Source organism: Cherax quadricarinatus, chromosome 66 (assembly GCF_038502225.1).
Source record: "Cherax quadricarinatus isolate ZL_2023a chromosome 66, ASM3850222v1, whole genome shotgun sequence".
NCBI classification, from domain to species: domain Eukaryota; kingdom Metazoa; phylum Arthropoda; class Malacostraca; order Decapoda; family Parastacidae; genus Cherax; species Cherax quadricarinatus.
In genome coordinates, this window is record NC_091357.1 from 14,701,679 (window position 1) to 14,726,065 (window position 24,387).

The 24,387-nt window shown below is 47.4% G+C and overlaps 1 protein-coding gene across 2 annotated transcripts in view; it reads left to right on the top strand.

The window, feature by feature from the left end:
* LOC128704108 (uncharacterized) overlaps nucleotides 1-24,387 on the top strand; it is a 474,983-nt gene that overhangs the window by 232,520 nt on the left and 218,076 nt on the right. For both annotated transcript variants that reach the window (XR_011393856.1, XM_070099111.1), the window contains exon 3: nucleotides 11,757-11,880. Coding sequence is in view for 1 of the 2 variants with exons in the window: in XM_070099111.1 (XP_069955212.1) it covers nucleotides 11,757-11,880 (124 nt within the window). In the remaining variant the exon portion in view is untranslated. The remainder of the gene's footprint in view (nucleotides 1-11,756; nucleotides 11,881-24,387) is intronic.

The following is a 24,387-nucleotide window of genomic DNA, read 5'->3' on the forward strand; positions in this document are numbered from 1 at the left end:
CTCCCTCTCAGCTGTCCAGTCAACCTCCCTCTCAGTTATCCAGACAACCTCCCTCTCAGCTATCCAGTCAACTTCCCTCTCAGCTATCCAGCCAATCTCCCTCTCGGCTATCCAGCCAACCTTGTATGGGATGATGAAGTGAAGATGACTTCATACCTCTCCTTCCTCTCTCAGGGTAAACACAACGCTGCGATCCGCTGCCACCAATTATAACGAAAAAGATTATTTGGTGTATGGTAGCGGGGTGTGAATGATACGTCTTCGGAGGCTTCTTACTTTATTGTTAAGTCGTGGTGGGTAAACAGGCTTGTGTTGTGCCCATGGCCCGGGAGGGCCATGCCCACGAGAGCCATGCCCACGAGAGAGAGCTGGGAGTACTTGTGTCTTCCTGCTAGGCCGCTGTGTGAGAGTGAGGGAGGCATGGGCCGGCAGGCTGGCGTGCCTGCCTAGAGACCTGGCTACAGAGGGCAGCACCTGAGTGGCGCGAAATATGAACTAAGCTGGCAGACAGCATGGGCTGTCTGTGCAGACAGTACAGGCTGTCTACATACTATGAAGTCATCTTCAAACCTCCCTATCAGCTATCCAGCCAACCTCCCTATCAGCTATCCAGTCAACCTCTCAGCTATCCAGTCAACCTCCCTATCAGCTATCCAGTCAACCTCCCTATCAGCTACCCAGTCAACCTCCCTATCAGCTACCCAGTCAGCCTCCCTCTCAGCTATCCAGCCAACCTCCCTCTCAGCTGTCCAGCCAACCTCCTTCTCAGCTATCCAGTCAACCTCCCTATCAGCTACCCAGTCAACCTCCCTATCAGCTACCCAGTCAACCTCCCTCTAAGCTACCCAGTCATCCTTCCTCTCAGCTATCCAGTCAACCTCCCTCTCAGCCAGCCGATTTCGTTCTTGCCTGAGATCAGTGGCGTTGCTAGGGTTGGTGCCACCCGGGGCAGCATCTTTGGTGTCACCCCCATGAAATCCAAGATTGGGGGATGGGGGGCAGTAAACTACTACAGTACTGCATGACCAATGACTAATGTTTAACAGTGAGAACCTTTAAGGACCATAAACCGAACGGGAGAATACTTCTCAACTTTATTAATGATAAAATATATAATCGTAGTAATACTGAGGAAACGTAAACTCATGTACCACTTTGAGTACAGAGAACAGATCATACATTTATTCATCTTCAACAGTGCCAAAAAAAAAACTTGAAAAAATAAAGAAAAACATTGCAATATCAGAGAAACACTAGTTCCGATTTGACCTTGAGTACAGGTAACATCTCAGTGAATCTGATCTTACATTTGACCTTGAGTACAGGTAACATCTCAGTGAATCTGATCTTACATTTGACGGCTATATATAGGCAGGAAGAGGTGGAGGTAGTAGTAGTAGTACAAGAATTGTATATAATACCGACAAGATGAAATTAAGACACATGCACAACACCCGGGCATCACCATCGTAGACGGTTCGCCATCCAGCCAGCCACTGGATGGCGAAACGTCCACAACAAAGACAACCAGACGCCGCACATGTGTCTTAATTTCATCAGTAGTAGTGGTAGTGGTAGAAGTGGGAAATAAGGATGACGAGCCAGTCAAAAACAAAGGAAGGGGAGCACTGCAAGAGAGCTAGATGCCCACAGAGGGAGAGCAAGCGCACAGAGGTGCGTGAAAGGGAAAGTGGTGAAATAAAATAAATGAAGAAGGAACAGAAACACGAGACAGGAGAGAGAGAGACAACCCAGAGGAGAAAAGGAAAGAGGAAAGGGGAAGAGGAAGAAGAAAAAGAAAGAAAAAATGAGGATTCAGGTTAAGTCACCGGTGTTCTGAAGTTTGGAGCATTTTACAATGTAGTGGGAGAGGAAGGCATCTACAGAGACGAAGCCAGGGCTAAGGTTCATACAAGGAAAGTTGTGTATTAGAGAGGATTCAACTAGACGGCGACGGTTAGAGTTGGAAGTAGGGAAGACAGTTTTAGCAGAAGACCAGTCAATAGGATGGCTATGATCTCTGACGTGACAGAAAAGAGCATTGTTAGTGTCGGCAAGCCTAACACTATTTTTGTGCTCCCTAAGTCTGTCAGAAAGAGATCGACCAGTTTCTCCGAAGTATTGAAGAGGACAGGAGGAGCAAGAAATAGAGTAGACACCAGGAACATCTGTAGAGGGAGGAGAGGTATGAACGAGATTAGTGCGAAGAGTGTTAGTCTGGCGGAAGGTAAGCTTGATGTCTAAGGGACGGAGAGAATTGTTGAGATTAGAAAGACCGGAAATGTAGGGAAGGCAGAGGATAGAAGAGTTCTCATGAGTAGAGAGTTTGGGAGAGAAGAAATTGCGTTAAGCACGTGAGAGGGCAGAGTCTATGAAATGGGAAGGGTAGCCAAGACGGGAGAACGAATTATGAAGAGTGGAAATTTCTGCTGGAAGGAACTGAGGATCACAGATGTGGAGGGCACGGAGAAAGAGGGAGATAAGAACACTTTTCTTGACTTCGGAGAAACTGGTCGATCTCTTTCTGACAGACTTAGGGAGCACAAAAATAGTGTTAGGCTTGCCGACACTAACAATGCTCTTTTCTGTCACGTCAGAGATCATAGCCATCCTATTGACTGGTCTTCTGCTAAAACTGTCTTCCCTACTTCCAACTCTAACAGTCGCCGTCTAGTTGAATCCTCTCTAATACACAACTTTCCTTGTATGAACCTTAGCCCTGGCTTCGTCTCTGTAGATGCCTTCCTCTCCCACTACATTGTAAAATGCTCCAAACTTCAGAACACCCATGACTTAACCTGAATCCTCATTTTTTCTTTCTTTTTCTTCTTCCTCTTCCCCTTTCCTCTTTCCTTTTCTCCTCTGGGTTGTCTTTCTCTCTCCTGTCTCGTGTTTCTGTTCCTTCTTCATTTATTTTATTTCACCACTTCCCCTTTCACGCACCTCTGTGCGCTTGCTCTCCCTCTGTGGGCATCTAGCTCTCTTGCAGTGCTCCTCTTCCTTTGTTTTTGACTGGCTCGTCCTCCTTATTTCCCACTTCTACCACTACCACTACTACCTCTTCTTCTACTACTACTACTACTACTACTGATGAAATTAAGACACATGTGCGGCGTCTGGTTGTCTTTGTTGTGGACGTTTCGCCATCCAGTGGCTGGCTGGATGGCGAAACGTCTACGATGGTGATGCCCGGGTGTTGTGCATGTGTCTTAATTTCATCTTGTCGGTATTATATACAATTCTTGTACTACTACTACTACTACTACCTCCACCTCTTCCTGCCTATATATAGCCGTCCTGCTCCACCTCTGTTAGTGTGACTTTGTCAATGGTCCAAGTCAGACCGAAACGTCGTCGTAAGCTTCTCTCTTTTACGTGCGGGTTATTTGTGTATCGTTCCAGTCACGGTATTGTGCCTTTTTGTTATTTATTTACATTTGACCTTGAGTACCTGGAGGTTATTCCGGGGATCAACGCCCCCGCGGCCCGGTCCATGACCAGGCCTCCCGATGGATCAGGGCCTGATCAACTAGGCTGTTACTGCTGGCCGCACGCAGTCCAACGTACGAGCCACAGCCCGGCTGATCCGGCACTGACTTTAGGTATCTGTCCAGCTCTCTTGAAGGCAGCCAGGGGTTTATTGGCAATTCCCCTAATGCTTGATGGGAGGCTGTTAAACAGTCTTGGGCCCCGGACACTTATGGTGTTTTCCCTTCGTGTACCAATGGCGCCCCTACTTTTTATTGGGGGCATTTTGCATCGCCTGCCCAGTCTTTTACTTTCTTAGGGAGTGATTTCTGTGTGCAGATTTGGGACCATTCATTCCAAGATTTTCCAAGTGTAGATTATGATATATCTCTCCCTCCTGCGTTCCAACGAGTACAAGTCAAGTGCTTCCAAGCGTTCCCAGTAGTTAAGGTGCTTGACAGAACTTATACGTGCAGTAAAGGATCTCTGTACACTCTCTAGATCTGCGATTTCACCTGCCTTGAATGGAGATGTTAATGTACAGCAGTATTCTAGCCTAGAGAGAACAAGTGATTTGAAAAGGATCATCATGGGCTTGGCATCTCTCGTTTTGAAAGTTCTCATTATCCATCCTATCATTTTCTTTGCACGTGCGATCGTGGCACTGTTGTGATCCTTGAAAGTGAGATCCTCAGACATTACTACTCCCAGGTCCCTTACATTATTTTTCCGCTCTATTGTATGGCCGGAGTCAGTAGTATACTCTGTTCTAGTTATTATCTCCTCCAGTTTTCCATAACGGAGTAGTTGGAATTTGTCCTCATTGAACATCATATTGTTTACCGTTGCCCACTGGAAAACTTTGTTTATATCTTCTTGGAGGTTAACCGCGTCCTCAGCAGATGACAGCCTCATGCAGATCCTAGTATCATCCGCAAAGGATGATACGATGCTGTGGTGTATATCTCTGTTTATGTCTGATATGAGGATAAGGAATAAGATGGGGGCGAGTACTGTGCCTTGTGGAACAGAGCTCTTCACTATGGCAGCCTCCGATTTAACTCTGTTGACCACTACTCTTTGTGTTCGATTTGTTAGGAAGTTGAAGATCCATCTCCCCACTTTCCCAGTTATTCCTTTAGAACGTATTTTATGGGCTATTACGCCATGATCGCATTTGTCAAATGCTTTTGCAAAGTCTGTGTATATTACATCTGCATTCTGATTTTCTTCCAGTGCATCCAAGGCCATGGTAACATCTCAGTGAATCTGATCTTACATTTGACCTTGAGTACAGGTAACGTCTCAGTGAATCTGATCTTACATTTGACCTTGAGTACAGGTAACATGTCAGTGAATCTGATCTTACATTTGACCTTGAGTACAGGTAACATCTCAGTGAAACTGATCTTACATTTGACCTTGAGTACAGTTAACATCTCAGTGAATCTGATCTAACATTTAACCTTGAGTACAGGTAACATCTCAGTGAATTTGATCTTACATTTCCTTGCCTTCAATCCTGCACTGTCATCTCTCGCATCATCAGAATCAATGATTTTCCCTAAATAGGCCTATTTGTACTCTGTAATCATATAATAAGCTATATAGAAACGAAGGATTTTTCTCTTATGTTGCTCCAACACTGTTTTGTGCATTAGTGTCACCTTCAGAGGTTCTGTGGTGTCACCCCTTGATGGTGTCACCTGGGGTAGTCCCCCCCTGCCCCCTCTTACGACGCCACTGGTTGAGATGATTCAAGAAAGTGGTTATTGGTACCACCTACACAACCAGCTCTCCACGTGAGAAGGAATATAACAGTGGAACATGGATAGCTGTTGTTTCTACGTTATAACTTGTCATGTAACATAGGGTCGCGGAACATTGGTGATGTATCCATTTTTGCTAAATCAGTAAAAAAAGAAAAAACTCTCATCCACCTTGTATACCCAGCCGCCTCTTAATGGTGGTAGGCAGCCAGGCTGCCCTTCTCCATTACCAACACTTGTATACCCAGCCGCCTCTTAATGGTGGTAGGCAGCCAGGCTGCCCTTCTCCATTACCAGCACTTGTATACCCAGCCGCCTCTTAATGGTGGTAGGCAGCCAGGCTGTCCTTCTCCATTACCAACACTTGTATACCCAGCCGCCTCTTAATGGTGGTAGGCAGCCAGGCTGCCCTTCTCCATTACCAGCACTTGTATACCCAGCCGCCTCTTAATGGTGGTAGGCAGCCAGGCTGCCCTTCTCCATTACCAGCACTTGTATACCCAGCCGCCTCTTAATGGTGGTAGGCAGCCAGGCTGCCCTTCTCCATTACCAGCACTTGTATACCCAGCCGCCTCTTAATGGTGGTAGGCAGCCAGGCTGCCCTTCTCCATTACCAACACTTAAGACACTTAACAGACGTCAACATAAGATTACAGAGGTTCACCGCTCGGTGTACCTGTTATCTGGGGTGATCTGTGTCTTAATGAAGTACACTGTAGCATATGTTACCTTTATCCAGGTGACGCTCAACACCCAGCCCAGACTAGGGTGGTCCTCCATATGTCTTGTTTACCTTCCCTACCTCTCTCTCTCTCTCTCTCTCTCTCTCTCTCTCTCTCTCTCTCTCTCTCTCTCTCTCTCTCTCTCTCTCTCTCACTCTCTCTCTCTCTCTCTCTCTCTCTCTCTCTCTCTCTCTCTCTCTCTCTCTCTCTCTCTCTCTCTCTCTCTCTCTCTCTCTCTCTCTCTCTCTCTCTCTCTCTCTCTCTCTCTCCCCCCTCCGTCCCTCCTCCCCTGTCTTACTTTCCTCTCTCCCTTTCCTTTCTTCCTTCCTTTCCATTATTTCCTCCATCCTCTTGCTCCCACTCAGTCCGTTCCTCGTCCCTCCCTCCACTCAGTCCAGGCTTGGGTGGTTTTTGTCAAGGTGACTCCCTCCCTCCACCCAGACCAGGCCATGGTTCCTTCCTCCCTCCCTCCCTCCCTCCCACAAGCCAGGCCAGGCTTGGGTGGTCTTGTCATGGTGCCTCCCTCCCTCACTCCCTCCCTCACTCCCTCCCTCCTTCCCTCCTTCCTACCACACAGGCCAGGCTTGGGTGGTCTTGTCTTGGTGCCTCCCTCCCTCCCTCCTACCACACAGGCCAGGCTTGGGTGGTCTTGTCATGGTGCCTCCCTCCCTCACTCCCTCCCTCCCTCCCTCCCTCCCACAAGCCAGGCCAGGCTTGGGTGGTCTTGTCATGGTGCCTCCCTCCCTCACTCCCTCCCTCCCTCCCTCCCTCCCTCCCACAAGCCAGGCCAGGCTTGGGTGGTCTTGTCATGGTGCCTCCCTCCCTCACTCCCTCCCTCCTACCAACCACACAGGCCAGGCTTGGGTGGTCTTGTCATGGTGCCTCCCTCCCTCCCTCCTACCACACAGGCCAGGCTTGGGTGGTCTTGTCATGGTGCCTCCCTCCCTCCCTCCCTCCTTCCTACCACACAGGCCAGGCTTGGGTGGTCTTGTCATGGTGCCTCTCTCCATCCTACCACACAGGCCAGGCCTGGGTGGTCTTGTCATGGTGCCTCCCTCCCTCACTCCCTCCCTCCCTCCTTCCTACCACACAGGCCAGGCTTGGGTGGTCTTGTCATGGTGCCTCCCTCCCTCCCTCCTACCACACAGGCCAGGCCTGGGTGGTCTTTTCATGGTGCCTCCCTCCCTCCCTCCTTCCTTCCTTCCTACCACACAGGCCAGACTTGGATGGTCTTGTCATGGTGCCTCCCTCCCTCCCTCACTCCCTCCCTCCTTCCTACCACACAGGCCAGGCTTGGGTGGTCTTGTCATGGTGCCTCCCTCCCTCCCTCCCTCCCTCCTACCACACAGACCAGACTTGGATGGTCTTGTCATGGTGCCTCCCTCTCTCACTCCCTCCCTCCCTCCTTCCTACCACACAGGCCAGGCTTGGATGGTCTTGTCATGGTGCCTCCCTCCCTCCTACCACACAGGCCAGGCTTGGGTGGTCTTGTCATGGTGCCTCCCTCCCTCCTACCACACAGGCCAGGCTTGGATGGTCTTGTCATGGTGCCTCCCTCCCTCCTACCACACAGGCCAGGCTTGGATGGTCTTGTCATGGTGCCTCCCTCCCTCCTACCACACAGGCCAGGCTTGGATGGTCTTGTCATGGTGCCTCCCTCCCTCCTACCACACAGGCTAGGCTTGGGTGGTCTTGTCATGGTGCCTCCCTCCCTCCTACCACACAGGCCAGGCTTGGATGGTCTTGTCATGGTGCCTCCCTCCCTCCTACCACACAGGCCAGGCTTGGGTGGTCTTGTCATGGTGCCTCCCTCCCTCCTACCACACAGGCCAGGCTTGGGTGGTCTTGTCATGGTGCCTCCCTCCCTCCTACCACACAGGCCAGGCTTGGATGGTCTTGTCATGGTGCCTCCCTCCCTCCTACCACACAGGCCAGGCTTGGATGGTCTTGTCATGGTGCCTCCCTCCCTCCTACCACACAGGCCAGGCTTGGATGGTCTTGTCATGGTGCCTCCCTCCCTCCTACCACACAGGCTAGGCTTGGGTGGTCTTGTCATGGTGCCTCCCTCCCTCCTACCACACAGGCCAGGCTTGGATGGTCTTGTCATGGTGCCTCCCTCCCTCCTACCACACAGGCCAGGCTTGGGTGGTCTTGTCATGGTGCCTCCCTCCCTCCTACCACACAGGCCAGGCTTGGGTGGTCTTGTCATGGTGCCTCCCTCCCTCCTACCACACAGGCCAGGCTTGGATGGTCTTGTCATGGTGCCTCCCTCCCTCCTACCACACAGGCTAGGCTTGGGTGGTCTTGTCATGGTGCCTCCCTCCCTCCTACCACACAGGCCAGGCTTGGATGGTCTTGTCATGGTGCCTCCCTCCCTCCTACCACACAGGCCAGGCTTGGGTGGTCTTGTCATGGTGCCTCCCTCCCTCCCTCCTACCACACAGGCCAGGCTTGGGTGGTCTTGTCATGGTGCCTCCCTCCCTCCCTCCCTCCCTCCCTCCCTTCATCTGGCCTTGTCTGAGTGGTTAACCCCCTCCTTCGCTGCTTCTCTCCCTCCCTCCCTACTTCCCTCAGCCACCCAGTTCAGGAATACCTGCGACCAGTTTCGTGGGTTATTTTTGCCATCTTTGTTGACCTTCAGGTCACCAAGGTTGACCTGATAACTCCGGAGCTGCGGATTTACATAGTTATTAGTGTCAACACTGAAGCGGCCCATTCCCAGGCCAGGCTTCCCGGTGTATGACCAGATAAAGCAGGCTGTTATTGCTGACTGCACAAACTCTTTAAGGTATGCTCAGGTGCTAGATTAACCAGGTTGTTATGGATATGTAGGCCACCAGCAGCAACAGCCTGGTTGACCAGGCAAGCACCAGACGAGCGTGGCCCATGGCTGGGCTCCGGGAGTAGAAAGACACTCGAAACTCATCAAAGGTATGTGCGCCATGTAACCAGGTTCCCCTTCGTATTTTTAAAATACCCGCCTAGGCATGACTCCCGTGTGCCTGGGTACGGAACACAGCTGAGAGTTGGAAGCTGTAGGTTAGGTTAGGTTAGGTAATGTTCGTCAGGAAACAAGACAAGTGTTTCCTGACGCGGGTCTTAGCCATATGATGACCCGCCGCTGGAGCTTTTGGTTATCTGATCGAGGCCTTTCCCTGGCTTACCGGTTCACTTCTTTATAAATTAAGGTTATAATTATAATAATTTTTTCGGAGGCTGTAGGCTCCTGCTCTGCCATCACCCGGATAGCGGCCGGACGATCAACATATATTCCCCTTGTAGATGAATGGTTCAGAGAACCGACATGTTGTTAAATTAGACACATGTGCAACTCTTGGGTATCTTTATTGAGGAAATGTTTCGCCATACAGTGGCTTCATCAGTCCATACAAAGGATAAACTTGAACAGGAGGAGAATGAGGTAATGAGTCCCTCAACCTTGAGTGGATGTGGTCAGTCCATCAGTATTCAAGATTGATGGACTGACCACATCGACTCAAGGTTGAGTAACTGATTACCTCATTCTCCTCCTCTTTTACAAGTTTATCCTTTGTATGGACTGATGAAGCCACTGTATGGCGAAACATTTCCTCAATAAAGATACCCAAGAGTTGCACATGTGTCTAATTTAACAATATACATTCCCCCTCCTTGGTTATTGACATTAGATGCTCCCTCACTCTCGTTGTCTGGTGTATCCGGGGTCCCAGACTATTCAGCATTTTACAAGAAGATATCAGAAACACTGCTGGAACAAGTGTAGAAGCCTTCAAGAGGACACTGGACAAGTATCTTTACCAGGTGCCAGATCAACCAGGCTATGATGGATATGTGGGGCAGCGGGCCTCCAGCAGCAACAGCCTGGTTGACCAGGCAAGCACCAGACGAGCCTGGGCCATGGCCGGGCTCCGAGAGTAGTGAAACTCTTGAAACTCTTCAAAGGTTTATCAAAGGTATAACCAGTAAACTACTCAGTGAGTTTACTGTATCGTGCATAGTTTCTTGCTCGCCACTTACAACGCTGATCAACCTTGTAGCAACGGACAAGATGCATTGTCCATGCCTACATCACTACACGCCCATTACTACCACAGCCCGTTTGATCAGGAAATTAGTTTAGGAATTTATCAAGGTCTCTCTTGAAGACAGCCGGGGATCTGTTGGTAATATCCCTTATGTATAAAGGAATGGTGATAAATTACACATGTGCAACTCTTGGGTATCTTTATTGAGGAAACGTTTCGCCACACAGTGGCTTCATCAGTCCATACGTAGGAGAAACTTGAAGAACAGGAGGAGAATGAGGTAATCAGTCCCTCAACCTTGAGTCGATGTGTTCAGTCCATCAGTCTTGAGTAGAATATGGCATATGAGCGGAGAAGCAGCTTATAAACCGTATGGCAGGAGAGGTGTAGCAGTCATAGGTGGTGTCACATTTGTTCAATGTGGAAGTAGGTTGTGCCCAAGATTTAGGCAAGCGAAGAATTCCTAAGTATTAAGATCCCAAGAAGTAGGTCTGACGACCTACTTCCACATTGAACAAATGTGACACCACCTATGACTGCTACACCTCTCCTGCCATACGGTTTATAAGCTGCTTCTCCGCTCATATGCCATATTCTACTCAAGACTGATGGACTGAACACATCGACTCAAGGTTGAGGGACTGATTACCTCATTCTCCTCCTGTTCTTCAAGTTTCTCCTACGTATGGACTGATGAAGCCACTGTGTGGCGAAACGTTTCCTCAATAAAGATACCCAAGAGTTGCACATGTGTCTAATTTATCAACATGTCGGTTCTCTGAACCATCCATCTATAAAGGAATGGTGTTGCAAAATCTTGGTCCCTTCATGCTTACTGAGTTTTTCCTTAGAGTACTTATTTCACTCTTGCTATTCATTGCGAGTAATTTACACCGTCTACCGAACTAATTACTCTCATTGGGAATGACTTGCGTGTGCAGATTTGTAACCAATTACTCTAGAATTTGCCAGGTGTAGATAATGTGTGTTTTGGCTACGATCCGCCAAGTCCAGATTGAGGGATCTCCACTTCCCTAATTTAGGTACTTAACTGAGCTTTTACGAACATTGAAGGTTCTCTGCACCTTCTCCTGCAGGAGATATCCGCTCAGCTTTCCCGTTGAACCTTTCACCTTCGTTCTGCCAGTATTTCTGATTTCTGCTGGTTGAAGGTTGAAGAGTTTTGAACTAAGGATATTTCTAATTGTCTTGTCACTCCTGTTCTTCACCAAGTTTGTTCCAGGTAACCAGGTACATTTACTCCCTTATCGTTCACGCCAGTAAGGTTTTATTACTTCATACGCCTTGGGCACTATGCTCTCAAGTAATCTTCCATATATATGTGTCGTGCTGAATAGGTAAAATTGGTCAGTTAACAAGAACTCATTTAAAATTAACTCATTTCTAAAAAAAATTCTCTTACGTTTAAAGATATATTTTTTTCTTTTATGTTAATGTAAAATTTAATAATTTTGTACCAAAAAAACCTTAGAAAACTTACCTAACCTTATTATAACAAGCGCAGTTTAATGTAGCCTTATTATGCCTAAATATATTTTAGATTACAATAATTTAATAAACACAATGAAATATGTTTTTTTCGTTTACACACACACACACACACACACACACACACACACACACACACACACACACACACACACACACACACACACACACACACACACACACACACACACACACACGTGTGTGTGTGTGAGTAATAGTGTGGAAGAGTGTATTGGGAGTAACAGTGTTGGTTTATTTTCCAGTCCGAGTGGCAGTGAGTTGAGGAATGTGGCTGAGGTTGCTGACTACCTCGCCACTGAGGGAACGTGCAAGTGTGGCCTCCAGTGTCCTCTCCGTGTGGAACACACCTTCAACTTTGATCCCAAGGTCAGTACCTTCATCCAGTACTTATTTAAGTGACCCCAAGGTGAGTCAGCACTCAGTGACCTATGGTAATTAACGCTTAGTTACTCATTTACCGCACCAGAAGATTTGATAAATATTGCCGGACGGAGGCAAAGTTTTCGCCCAGGAGTTGTATCAACCAGGTTATTATTGTTACGTAGCAACAGCTGGGTGGATCAGACAGTCTAGCCCGAGGCAACACTGAATTTGCAAAAGCGTTGGACTCGTGCAACCATGGTGTCATAGTGCATACAGTGCGTGCAGAAGGGAAGTCCTTTAACCGTGGTTTCTGCTGCAATAACCTGTTTCGTACCATTTCTGTCTTGAATGTCAATTTGTGTTGAAAATAGTATAAAATACCAACAAGTTGACGATTAAGACATGTGTGCAGTTGTTGTTGAAACGTTTCGGCCACACAGTAGACACATCAACGTTTCAGCAATAAAGATGTACAAGAATGGTATACAATACCGACAAGATGAAATTAAGACACATGTGCAACATCTATGTCTTAGAATTTGTATTGATAAAGCCACTGGATGGCGAAACGTCTACAATAAAGATACGCAGATGTTGCACATGTGTGTTAATCATCATTGCCAATTTGACTGGGGCGATTTTTTTTTCCTCGAATACCCCCCCCCCCCCCCGTCTCCGAAAAGTTGTCAGTTGGGACATATTGAATAATTGGAAAAGTGGACAGATAGACTTAAATTTAAGTTCTTAACAATTAGACAATTTCCCTCGTTTTCACTCCTCTCCTCTCTCTCTCTTCCCTCCCCTCTTTCCTTCCCCATCCCCCTCTCGTTTTCCCCCTTTTTTCCCCCCCTTCCCTCTTTTTTTTCCCTTCTCTCCCTTTCTCTTCCCCCATGTTTCCCTTCTCTCTCCCCCTGGTGGTGTGAGGTGTGTGGCTGGTGTCTTACATTAGTGTTTGTGGCCTCGCTAGGGTTCTTGCTCTCGTCTCTCCCCCTGGTGGTGTGAGGTGTGTGGCTGGTGTCTTACATTAGTGTTGGTGGCCTCGCTAGGGTTCTTGCTCTCGTCTCTCCCCCTGGTGGTGTGAGGTGTGTGGCTGGTGTCTTACATTAGTGTTGGTGGCCTCGCTAGGGTTCTTGCTCTCGTCTCTCCCCCTGGTGGTGTGAGGTGTGTGGCTGGTGTCTTACATTAGTGTTGGTGGCCTCGCTAGGGTTCTTGCTCTCGTCTCTCCCCCTGGTGGTGTGAGGTGTGCGGCTGGTGTCTTACATTAGTGTTGGTGGCCTCGCTAGGGTTCTTGCTCTCGTCTCTCCCCCTGGTGGTGTGAGGTGTGTGGCTGGTGTCTTACATTAGTGTTGGTGGCCTCGCTAGGGTTCTTGCTCTCGTCTCTCCCCCTGGTGGTGTGAGGTGTGTGGCTGGTGTCTTACATTAGTGTTGGTGGCCTCGCTAGGGTTCTTGCTCTCGTCTCTCCCCCTGGTGGTGTGAGGTGTGTGGCTGGTGTCTTACATTAGTGTTGGTGGCCTCGCTAGGGTTCTTGCTCTCGTCTCTCCCCCTGGTGGTGTGAGGTGTGTGGCTGGTGTCTTACATTAGTGTTGGTGGCCTCGCTAGGGTTCTTGCTCTCGTCTCTCCCCCTGGTGGTGTGAGGTGTGTGGCTGGTGTCTTACATTAGTGTTGGTGGCCTCGCTAGGGTTCTTGCTCTCGTCTCTCCCCCTGGTGGTGTGAGGTGTGTGGCTGGTGTCTTACATTAGTGTTGGTGGCCTCGCTAGGGTTCTTGCTCTCGTCTCTCCCCCTGGTGGTGTGAGGTGTGTGGCTGGTGTCTTACATTAGTGTTGGTGGCCTCGCTAGGGTTCTTGCTCTCGTCTTCCATGCTCTATAATAATGTAATTCACATCAGCTAAGGTAATGTTTAATATTACTTGCCTCTCCACACCACCACTTGATATATTCTTGTCTTTTACGCCAGTGTGTTGGTTTCTTGGTCTAGCTAATTCTTTTAAGACCTAGTTCATTATATTAGTATGTGTGTGTGTGTGTGTGTGTGTGTGTGTGTGTGTGTGTGTGTGTGTGTGTGTGTGTGTGTGTGTGAGTTTCTCCAAGATTGGATAATTCCTTTATGACTTAGGTAAAAGGATACAAGTGCAACTAATGAGACATTTTATTGTGGCTACGTTTCGCTTTCCAAGAGCTTTGTCAAGCCGTTACGAATTGTGATGTGATGACCCACAACTGGAGCTTTTGGTCATCTGACTGAGGACTTCCGCTGGTTTACCCCTGCACCTCTTTAAAAATTATGGTTATTATAACGTAATTAGTTCTTAGGTCCGGTGCTTGTGTATTATAATGTAGAGAGATTTGCAGTGCGTCTCAGTGTGGGTTCAGATCCCACTGTGGGGTGTTAGTTCTTTCTGATACTCTTATATCTAATTCATAAATAAAAAAAAAGGCACAATACCGTGACTGGGAACGATGCACAAATAACCCGCACATAGAAGACAGGAGCTTACGACGACGTTTCGGTCCGACTTGGACCATTTACAGTGTGACTTTGTAAATGGTCCAAGTCGGACCGAAACGTCGTCGTAAGCTCCTCTTTTGAACATTAAAATGGTATAAAATACCGACAGATTGTTAGGTAAGACACATATGCAACAGTTAGGTATCTTATTTTGAAACGTTTCGCCTACACAGTAGGCTTCTTCAGTCGAGTACAGAAAAGTTGATAGAAGCAGAAGATACTTGAAGACGATGTAATCAGTCCATCACCCTTAAAGTTTTGAGGTGGTCAGTCCCTCAGTCTGGAGAAGAGCATTGTTCCGTTGTCTGAAACAATATGAAGTTGAAGTGACAGAATCGGGCCTTATATAGTGCCAGGAGGTGAGACGTAGGTTGATTTGGGAGGGCAGGTCCTTCTCAAACCCAGCCGTTCTCACTAGTAGAGGTTGTCGAAGTAGATGGTCTGTACCAAGATACCCTTGTGTTGCAGTGTCTGACAGAATGAACATTAAAATGGTATAAAATACCGACAGATTGTTAGGTAAGACACATATGCAACAGTTAGGTATCTTTATTTTGAAACGTTTCGCCTACACAGTAGGCTTCTTCAGTCGAGTACAGAAAAGTTGATAGAAGCAGAAGATACTTGAAGACGATGTAATCAGTCCATCACCCTTAAAGTTTTGAGGTGGTCAGTCCCTCAGTCTGGAGAAGAGCATTGTTCCGTTGTCTGAAACAATATGAAGTTGAAGTGACAGAATCGGGCCTTATATAGTGCCAGGAGGTGAGACGTAGGTTGATTTGGGAGGGCAGGTCCTTCTCAAACCCAGCCGTTCTCACTAGTAGAGGTTGTCGAAGTAGATGGTCTGTACCAAGATACCCTTGTGTTGCAGTGTCTGACAGAATGAACATTAAAATGGTATAAAATACCGACAGATTGTTAGGTAAGACACATATGCAACAGTTAGGTATCTTTATTTTGAAACGTTTCGCCTACACAGTAGGCTTCTTCAGTCGAGTACAGAAAAGTTGATAGAAGCAGAAGATACTTGAAGACGATGTAATCAGTCCATCACCCTTAAAGTTTTGAGGTGGTCAGTCCTTCAGTCTGGAGAAGAGCGTTGTTCCGTTGTCTGAAACAATATGAAGTTGAAGTGACAGAATCGGGCCTTATATAGTGCCAGGAGGTGAGACGTAGGTTGATTTGGGAGGGCAGGTCCTTCTCAAACCCAGCCGTTCTCACTAGTAGAGGTTGTCGAAGTAGATGGTCTGTACCAAGATACCCTTGTGTTGCAGTGTCTGACAGAATGAACATTAAAATGGTATAAAATACCGACAGATTGTTAGGTAAGACACATATGCAACAGTTAGGTATCTTTATTTTGAAACGTTTCGCCTACACAGTAGGCTTCTTCAGTCGAGTACAGAAAAGTTGATAGAAGCAGAAGATACTTGAAGACGATGTAATCAGTCCATCACCCTTAAAGTTTTGAGGTGGTCAGTCCCTCAGTCTGGAGAAGAGCATTGTTCCGTTGTCTGAAACAATATGAAGTTGAAGTGACAGAATCGGGCCTTATATAGTGCCAGGAGGTGAGACGTAGGTTGATTTGGGAGGGCAGGTCCTTCTCAAACCCAGCCGTTCTCACTAGTAGAGGTTGTCGAAGTAGATGGTCTGTACCAAGATACCCTTGTGTTGCAGTGTCTGACAGAATGAACATTAAAATGGTATAAAATACCGACAGATTGTTAGGTAAGACACATATGCAACAGTTAGGTATCTTTATTTTGAAACGTTTCGCCTACACAGTAGGCTTCTTCAGTCGAGTACAGAAAAGTTGATAGAAGCAGAAGATACTTGAAGACGATGTAATCAGTCCATCACCCTTAAAGTTTTGAGGTGGTCAGTCCCTCAGTCTGGAGAAGAGCATTGTTCCGTTGTCTGAAACAATATGAAGTTGAAGTGACAGAATCGGGCCTTATATAGTGCCAGGAGGTGAGACGTAGGTTGATTTGGGAGGGCAGGTCCTTCTCAAACCCAGCCGTTCTCACTAGTAGAGGTTGTCGAAGTAGATGGTCTGTACCAAGATACCCTTGTGTTGCAGTGTCTGACAGAATGAACATTAAAATGGTATAAAATACCGACAGATTGTTAGGTAAGACACATATGCAACAGTTAGGTATCTTATTTTGAAGCCTACTGTGTAGGCGAAACGTTTCAAAATAAAGATACCTAACTGTTGCATATGTGTCTTACCTAACAATCTGTCGGTATTTTATACCATTTTAATGTTCATTCTGTCAGACACTGCAACACAAGGGTATCTTGGTACAGACCATCTACTTCGAAAACCTCTACTAGTGAGAACGGCTGGGTTTGAGAAGGACCTGCCCTCCCAAATCAACCTACGTCTCACCTCCTGGCACTATATAAGGCCCGATTCTGTCACTTCAACTTCATATTGTTTCAGACAACGGAACAATGCTCTTCAACAGACTGAGGGACTGACCACCTCAAAACTTTAAGGGTGATGGACTGATTACATCGTCTTCAAGTATCTTCTGCTTCTATCAACTTTTCTGTACTCGACTGAAGAAGCCTACTGTGTAGGCGAAACGTTTCAAAATAAAGATACCTAACTGTTGCATATGTGTCTTACCTAACAATCTGTCGGTATTTTATACCATTTTAATGTTCATTCTGTCAGACACTGCAACACAAGGGTATCTTGGTACAGACCATCTACTTCGAAAACCTCTACTAGTGAGAACGGCTGGGTTTGAGAAGGACCTGCCCTCCCAAATCAACCTACGTCTCACCTCCTGGCACTATATAAGGCCCGATTCTGTCACTTCAACTTCATATTGTTTCAGACAACGGAACAATGCTCTTCAACAGACTGAGGGACTGACCACCTCAAAACTTTAAGGGTGATGGACTGATTACATCGTCTTCAAGTATCTTCTGCTTCTATCAACTTTTCTGTACTCGACTGAAGAAGCCTACTGTGTAGGCGAAACGTTTCAAAATAAAGATACCTAACTGTTGCATATGTGTCTTACCTAACAATCTGTCGGTATTTTATACCATTTTAATGTTCATTCTGTCAGACACTGCAACACAAGGGTATCTTGGTACAGACCATCTACTTCGAAAACCTCTACTAGTGAGAACGGCTGGGTTTGAGAAGGACCTGCCCTCCCAAATCAACCTACGTCTCACCTCCTGGCACTATATAAGGCCCGATTCTGTCACTTCAACTTCATATTGTTTCAGACAACGGAACAATGCTCTTCAACAGACTGAGGGACTGACCACCTCAAAACTTTAAGGGTGATGGACTGATTACATCGTCTTCAAGTATCTTCTGCTTCTATCAACTTTTCTGTACTCGACTGAAGAAGCCTACTGTGTAGGCGAAACGTTTCAAAATAAAGATACCTAACTGTTGCATATGTGTCTTACCTAACAATCTGTCGGTATTTTATACCATTTTAATGTTCATTCTGTCAGACACTGCAACACAAGGGTATCTTGGTACAGACCATCTACTTCGAAAACCTCTACTAGTGAGAACGGCTGGGTTTGAGAAGGACCTGCCCTCCCAAATCAACCTACGTCTCACCTCCTGGCACTATATAAGGCCCGATTCTGTCACTTCAACTTCATATTGTTTCAGACAACGGAACAATGCTCTTCAACAGACTGAGGGACTGACCACCTCAAAACTTTAAGGGTGATGGACTGATTACATCGTCTTCAAGTATCTTCTGCTTCTATCAACTTTTCTGTACTCGACTGAAGAAGCCTACTGTGTAGGCGAAACGTTTCAAAATAAAGATACCTAACTGTTGCATATGTGTCTTACCTAATGAGGTTGTATGTGTGTGTGGTGGTTGTTTGAGGTTGTATGTGTGTGTGTGGTGGCTGTTTGAGGTTGTATGTGTGTGTGGTGGTTGTTTGAGGTTGTATGTGTGTGTGGTGGTTGTTTGAGGTTGTATGTGTGTGTGGTGGTGGTTTGAGGTTGTATGTGTGTGTGGTGGCTGTTTGAGGTTGTATGTGTGTGTGGTGGTTGTTTGAGGTTGTATGTGTGTGTGGTGGTTGTTTGAGGTTGTATGTGTGTGTGGTGGTTGTTTGAGGTTGTATGTGTGTGTGGTGGCTGTTTGAGGTTGTGTGTGTGGTGGTTGTTTGAGGTTGTATGTGTGTGTGGTGGTTGTTTGAGGTTGTGTGTGTGGTGGTTGTTTGAGGTTGTATGTGTGTGTGGTGGTTGTTTGAGGTTGTATGGATGTGGAGTGGTTGTTTGAGGTTGTGTGTGTGTGGTTGTTTGAGGTTGTGTGTGTGTGTGTGGTGGTTGTTTGAGGTTGTGTGTGTGGTGGTTGTTTGAGGTTGTATGTGTGTGTGGTGGTTGTTTGAGGTTGTATGTGTGGTGGTTGAGGTTGTATGTGTGTGTGGTGGTTGTTTGAGGTTGTATGTGTGTGTGGTGGTTGTTTGAGGTTGTATGTGTGGTGGTTGAGGTTGTATGTGTGTGTGGTGGTTGAGGTTGTGTGTGTGTGGTGGTTGTTTGAGGTTGTATGTGTGTGTGGTGGTTGTTTGAGGTTGTATGTGTGTGTGGTGGTTGTTTGAGGTTGTGTGTGTGTGTGTGGTGGTTGTTTGAGGTTGTATGTGTGTGTGTGGTTGTTTGAGGTTGTATGTGTGTGTGTGGTTGAGGTTGTATGTGTGTGTGGTGGTTGTTTGAGGTTGTATGTGTGTGTGGTGGTTGTTTGAGGTTGTATGTGTGTGTGTGGTGGTTTGAGGTTGTGTGTGTGGTGGTTGTTTGAGGTTGTATGTGTGTGTGGTGGTTGTTTGAGGTTGTATGTGTGTGTGTGGTGGTTGTTTGAGGTTGTATGTGTGTGTGTGGTGGTTGTTTGAGGTTGTGTGTGTGGTGGTTGAGGTTGTATGTTTGTGTCGTGGTTGTTTGAGAATGTGTTCATGCATGTGCACTCAATATAGCCACCCCAGACACGCGCAAACGCGCGCGTGTCTGGGGTGGCTATATTGAGTGTGTTTGTTGTAGCGACGGTATTAGTGTTTGAGGCAGGTTGCTTGTAACTACGTGTTTGGTGTCACCAGCCAAGTGCTTGCTTGTGCTGACTGTCTTTGATCTACCTAAGAGCAGCTCCACATTTAAGCACTGAAGGGGCTTTTAAGTGAAGGGATTTGTACGGGACTCGAACTCAGGTCGTTCAGACGTGAGTCGAAAGTACTACCACGAGTACAGCTAAAGAACTTGCCCTTCCAGTATTGTTCAAGAGTAAATTTTCACACACACACACACACACACACACACACACACACACACACACACACACACACACACACACACACACACACACACACACACAACACAACACAACACACACATTGCTAGCGCACCCAGCTCTCACATTGAGGTCCGTGGTTCGAGCCCCGGAACGGGTGGAAACATTAGAATGTTTCCTTAAGACCACGGGGTCAGACAGTAACACACGGTGTCAAGCACTAGCACATTGATAGTGTGTGGTTAGGAAGTATAGACACAGGTACACACAAGTACAATTATTATAGTGTAAATTACCTGTGATAACCCAAAAAGTCAGTGACTTGTTTCCATTCGGGTCATAGTAAACAGAAGTATTAATGGTCAAAAGTATATATAGTAGTAGTTTTTACTTAGCAAACTTTTATACTTCAGTTGTGTTCTGTTACCCTGTTCTATATTATGGTTACATAGTGGGAACAAAAGATGGTTGTAGTAGTAGTAGTAGTAGTATGGGTGGGTGAGTGTAAATGGCAAGGCCTGGACACGGGACCAGGGTCTTGGAGCTGGGGCTAGGGCCAGGGCCAGGGCCAGGGCCCGGTAGGCACCATAGTTTAGTGTGCTTTTGCCAGCAACAAAGGCTGCTGGGTAGTGGTTACCATGGTGACGCTGCTCTAGTCCGCCTGGCCATACCTCTGTACTGTCTGTGTTGTGCCTCCATCCCCGCCCCCGCCCAAGCCATCAGCCGCCACTCCAGTCCTTGCCTTCACCAGCCTACCCTCTCCCACCGCTACCCTCTTCTGCCACCAACCCCTACCTTATCCGCCATTCCTCCTCCTGTATCCCCACCATTCCTCCTCCCTTCTCCCCCCCTCCCTCCTCCAGTATCCCCACCATCCCTCCTCCAGTATCCCCACCATCCCTCCTCCAGTATCCCCACCATCCCTCCTCCAGTATCCCCACCATCCCTCCTCCAGTATCCCCACCATCCCTCCAGTATCCCCACCATCCCTCCTCCAGTATCCCCACCATCCCTCCTCCAGTATCCCCACCATCCCTCCTCCAGTATCCCCACCATTCCTCCTCCATTATCCCCCCATCCCTCCTCCAGTATCCCCACCATCCCTCCAGTATCCCCACCATCCCTCCTCCAGTATCCCCACCATCCCTCCTCCAGTATCCCCACCATCCCTCCAGTATCCCCTCCTCCAGTATCCCCACCAACCCTTCTCCAGTATCCCCACCAACCCTTCTCCAGTATCCCCACCAACCTTTCTCCAGTATCCCCACCACCCCTCCAGTATCCCCACCATTCCTCCTCCAGTATCCCTGCCAGCCCTCTTACTGTATCCCCACCATTCCTCCTCCAGTATTCCCACCATCCCTCCTACTGTACCCTCCACCAGCACCCTTCAGTATTCCCACCTTCCCTTCTACAGTCACTTGCACATAGATGGGCAGTTACGTTTGTGTCCCTGTTAACGACTAAGACATGGCGAGGCGAAAGCTACTATAATCAACTATAGTTATGTTCTTGGGACATTACGGATCAGGTTAATAAAAGCAAGAGAGGATAGTAATCAACTCCAGGAAGACTACAACACACTACAGATATGGTCGAACAAGTGACTTCTTGCATTCAGTCCGTACAAATGCAGGGTCGTGTGAATGGGAGGTGTGGGCAGACTGGGTGCCGAGTAAAGCATAGGCAGAGAGAGAGAGAGAGAGAGAGAGAGAGAGAGAGAGAGACGCTGCAAATATCAGTGTAAAGACGGTCCTGGGGGTTGATACAACACAAGAAAATTGCCAGGAAAACATACAAGTCGTGTAGCAGAAGAGGCTTATGCAAGATCAGTAAACCTGTGAATAGCGTCCAAGGAAGTTGAATAAAGACTCCTTCAGAACTTTTATACCAGACGTGAGGCGATTATTGACTTGACAGCCCCAGCATGACTCCACACCTGATACAGCATATAAAGAACCTTGAAAAGGTTCAAAGTTTCCAACTAGACTAGTACCAGACCTGAGAGGAAGTTGAACTAAACCTGACAACCCTGGTTCAGAGGAGGACAAGCAGAGACATTATTATGATGTACAAAATCTTAAGAGGGGTAGATAGGGCAGATAAGGACAAACTGTTTGAAGAAGGCTAAGACCAGCTGGAAACAGATGAGCCATAGGGATGTCAGGAAGTATTTCTTTAGTCTCAGGCTGGTAGAAAATTGGAATGACTTGGATGAGGTAGTGGTGGACACAGCTTTAACGGTAGACATGATAAAACTCAAGAGGCCAGAAATCAGTGATGCCGACTTCGGTGGTTTAGGAGGCGGGGCCAGAGCCGAGTCTTAAATCCCACAAACACTGATCGGCGAGTACACCTTGGTGAGTACACGCGCTCGCTCGCGTACTCTCTCTCTCTGTCTCTCTCTGTATCTCTCTCTCTCTCTCTCTCTCTCTCTGTCTGTCTGTCTGTCTCTCTCTCTCTCTCTATCTCTCTCTCTCTATCTCCCTCCCTCTCCCTCCCTCTCCCTCCCTCTCCCTCCCTCCCTCGCGCACACGCACGCGCGCGCACACACATGCACGCATGCACAGTGAGAGACAGACACGAGGCACTAAACTATAGACCAGTGTCACTGACGTGTATAGTATACAAAGTCACGGAGAAGATTGTCAGGAGGAGAGTGGTGGAGCACCTACAACGCAACAAACTTATAAACGACAACCAGCACGGATTCATGGAAGGTAAATCCTGTGTCACAAACCTACTGGAGTTTTATGACAAGGTAACGGAAGTAAGACGAGAGAGAGAGAGAGGGAGGTGGGTAGATTGCATTTTCTTGAACTGCAAGAAGGGCTTCGACACAGTTTCTCAAGAGATTAGTGCAAAAGCTAGAGGATCAGGCACACATAACAGGAAGGGCACTGCAATGGATCAGAGAATATCTGACAGGGAGGTAACAACAAGTGATGGTCTACGTGATGGTACGTGACGAGGTATCAGAGTGGGTGCCTGTGACAAGCGGGGCTCCACAGGGGTCAGTCTTAGGACCAGTGCTGTTTTTGGTATATGTAAATGACATGACGGAAGGGATAGACTCAGAAGTGTCCTTGTTTGCACATGATATGAAGTTAATGAGGAGAATTAAATGGGATGAGAATCAGGCAGGACTACAAAGAGACCTGGACAGGTTACAAGCCAGGTCCAGCAACTGGCTCCGCGAGTTTAACCCCGACAAATGCAGAGTCATGAAGATCGGGGAAGGGCAGAGAAGACTGCAGACAGAGTATAGTCTAGGTGGCCGAAGACTGCAAACCTCGCTCAAGGAAAAGGATCTTGGGGTGAGTATAATACCGAGCACGTCTCCTGAGGCGCACATCAACCAAATAACTGCTGCAGCACATAGGCGCCTGGCAAACCTGAGAATAACGTTCCGTTACCTCAGTAAGGAATCGTTCAAGACTCTGTTCACCGTGTACGTCAGGCCCATACTGGAGTATGCATCACCAGTTTGGAACTCGCACCTAGTCAAGAACGTCAAGATATTAGAGAAAGTGCAAAGGTTTGCAACAAGGCTAGTTCCAGAGCTAAGGGGAATGTCCTACGAAGAAAGGTTAAGGGAAATAGGGCTGACAACACTGGAGGACAGGAGGGTTAGGGAAGACATGATAACGACATACAAAATAATGCGAGGAATTGATAAGGTGGACAGAGACAGGATGTTCCAGAGATGGGATACTGAAACAAGGGGTTACAATTGGAAGTTGAAGACTCAGATGAGTCAAAGAGAGGTTAAGAAGTATTTCTTTAGTCATGGAGTTGTCAGGAAGTGGAACAGTTTGGCAAGTGACGTAGTGGAAGCTGCAACCATACATAGTTTTGTGATGAGGTTTCATAAAGCTCATTGAGCAGGGACCTAGTAGAGATCAGTGAAGAGGCGGGGCCTGGAGCTATGTATCGACCCCTGCAACTACAATTAGGTGAGCACAGGTTGATGAGATTGAAGGAGCTATGTTTCAACATAATAGGAATTAGGCGATTACAACTTTGTTGGTACAGGATACAAGAGAGAGAGAGAGAGAGAGAGAGAGGAAGAGCTCAGTCAAGGAAGCATGCATGTTAAAGCGAGTTGGGAGGCAGCCCCTCCTGGTCATTGTTTCTTACTGGTTGCTGGGGTGCCTGTCTGCAGTAATCAGAAGTGAACCTCTTAAACATCTGCACGTATCCTGAAGAAGGTAACTGTCACACCTTGTAAAGTTTGAGGGAGAGAGAACGAACATACAAGAGGGTGACAGCAGCTAGACGAGGACAGGGTATAGTGTAGTGTGTAGGCATGTGTGTGACCTTTAACCATGTAATGATTGACACTATCAGCACCGGGGAGCTGACGCCACACTAGTACTCTTTATTGACTGACACCCAGGGAATTACTCTTCAACTAAAGATATTGGAGAATCACACACGAACGCGCTCTCTCTCTCTCTCTCTCTCTCTCTCTCTCACACACACACACACACACACACACACACACACACACACACACACACACACACACACATACGGGCGCCTGGCAAACCTACGGATAGCGTTCCGATACCTCAGTAAGGATTCGTTTAAGACTCTGTACACCATCTACGTCAGGCCCATACTGGAGTATGCAGCACCAGTTTGGAATCCACACCTAGTCAAGCACGTCAAGAAATTAGAGAAAGTGCAAAGGTTTGCAACAAGACTAGTCCCAGAGCTACGGGGATT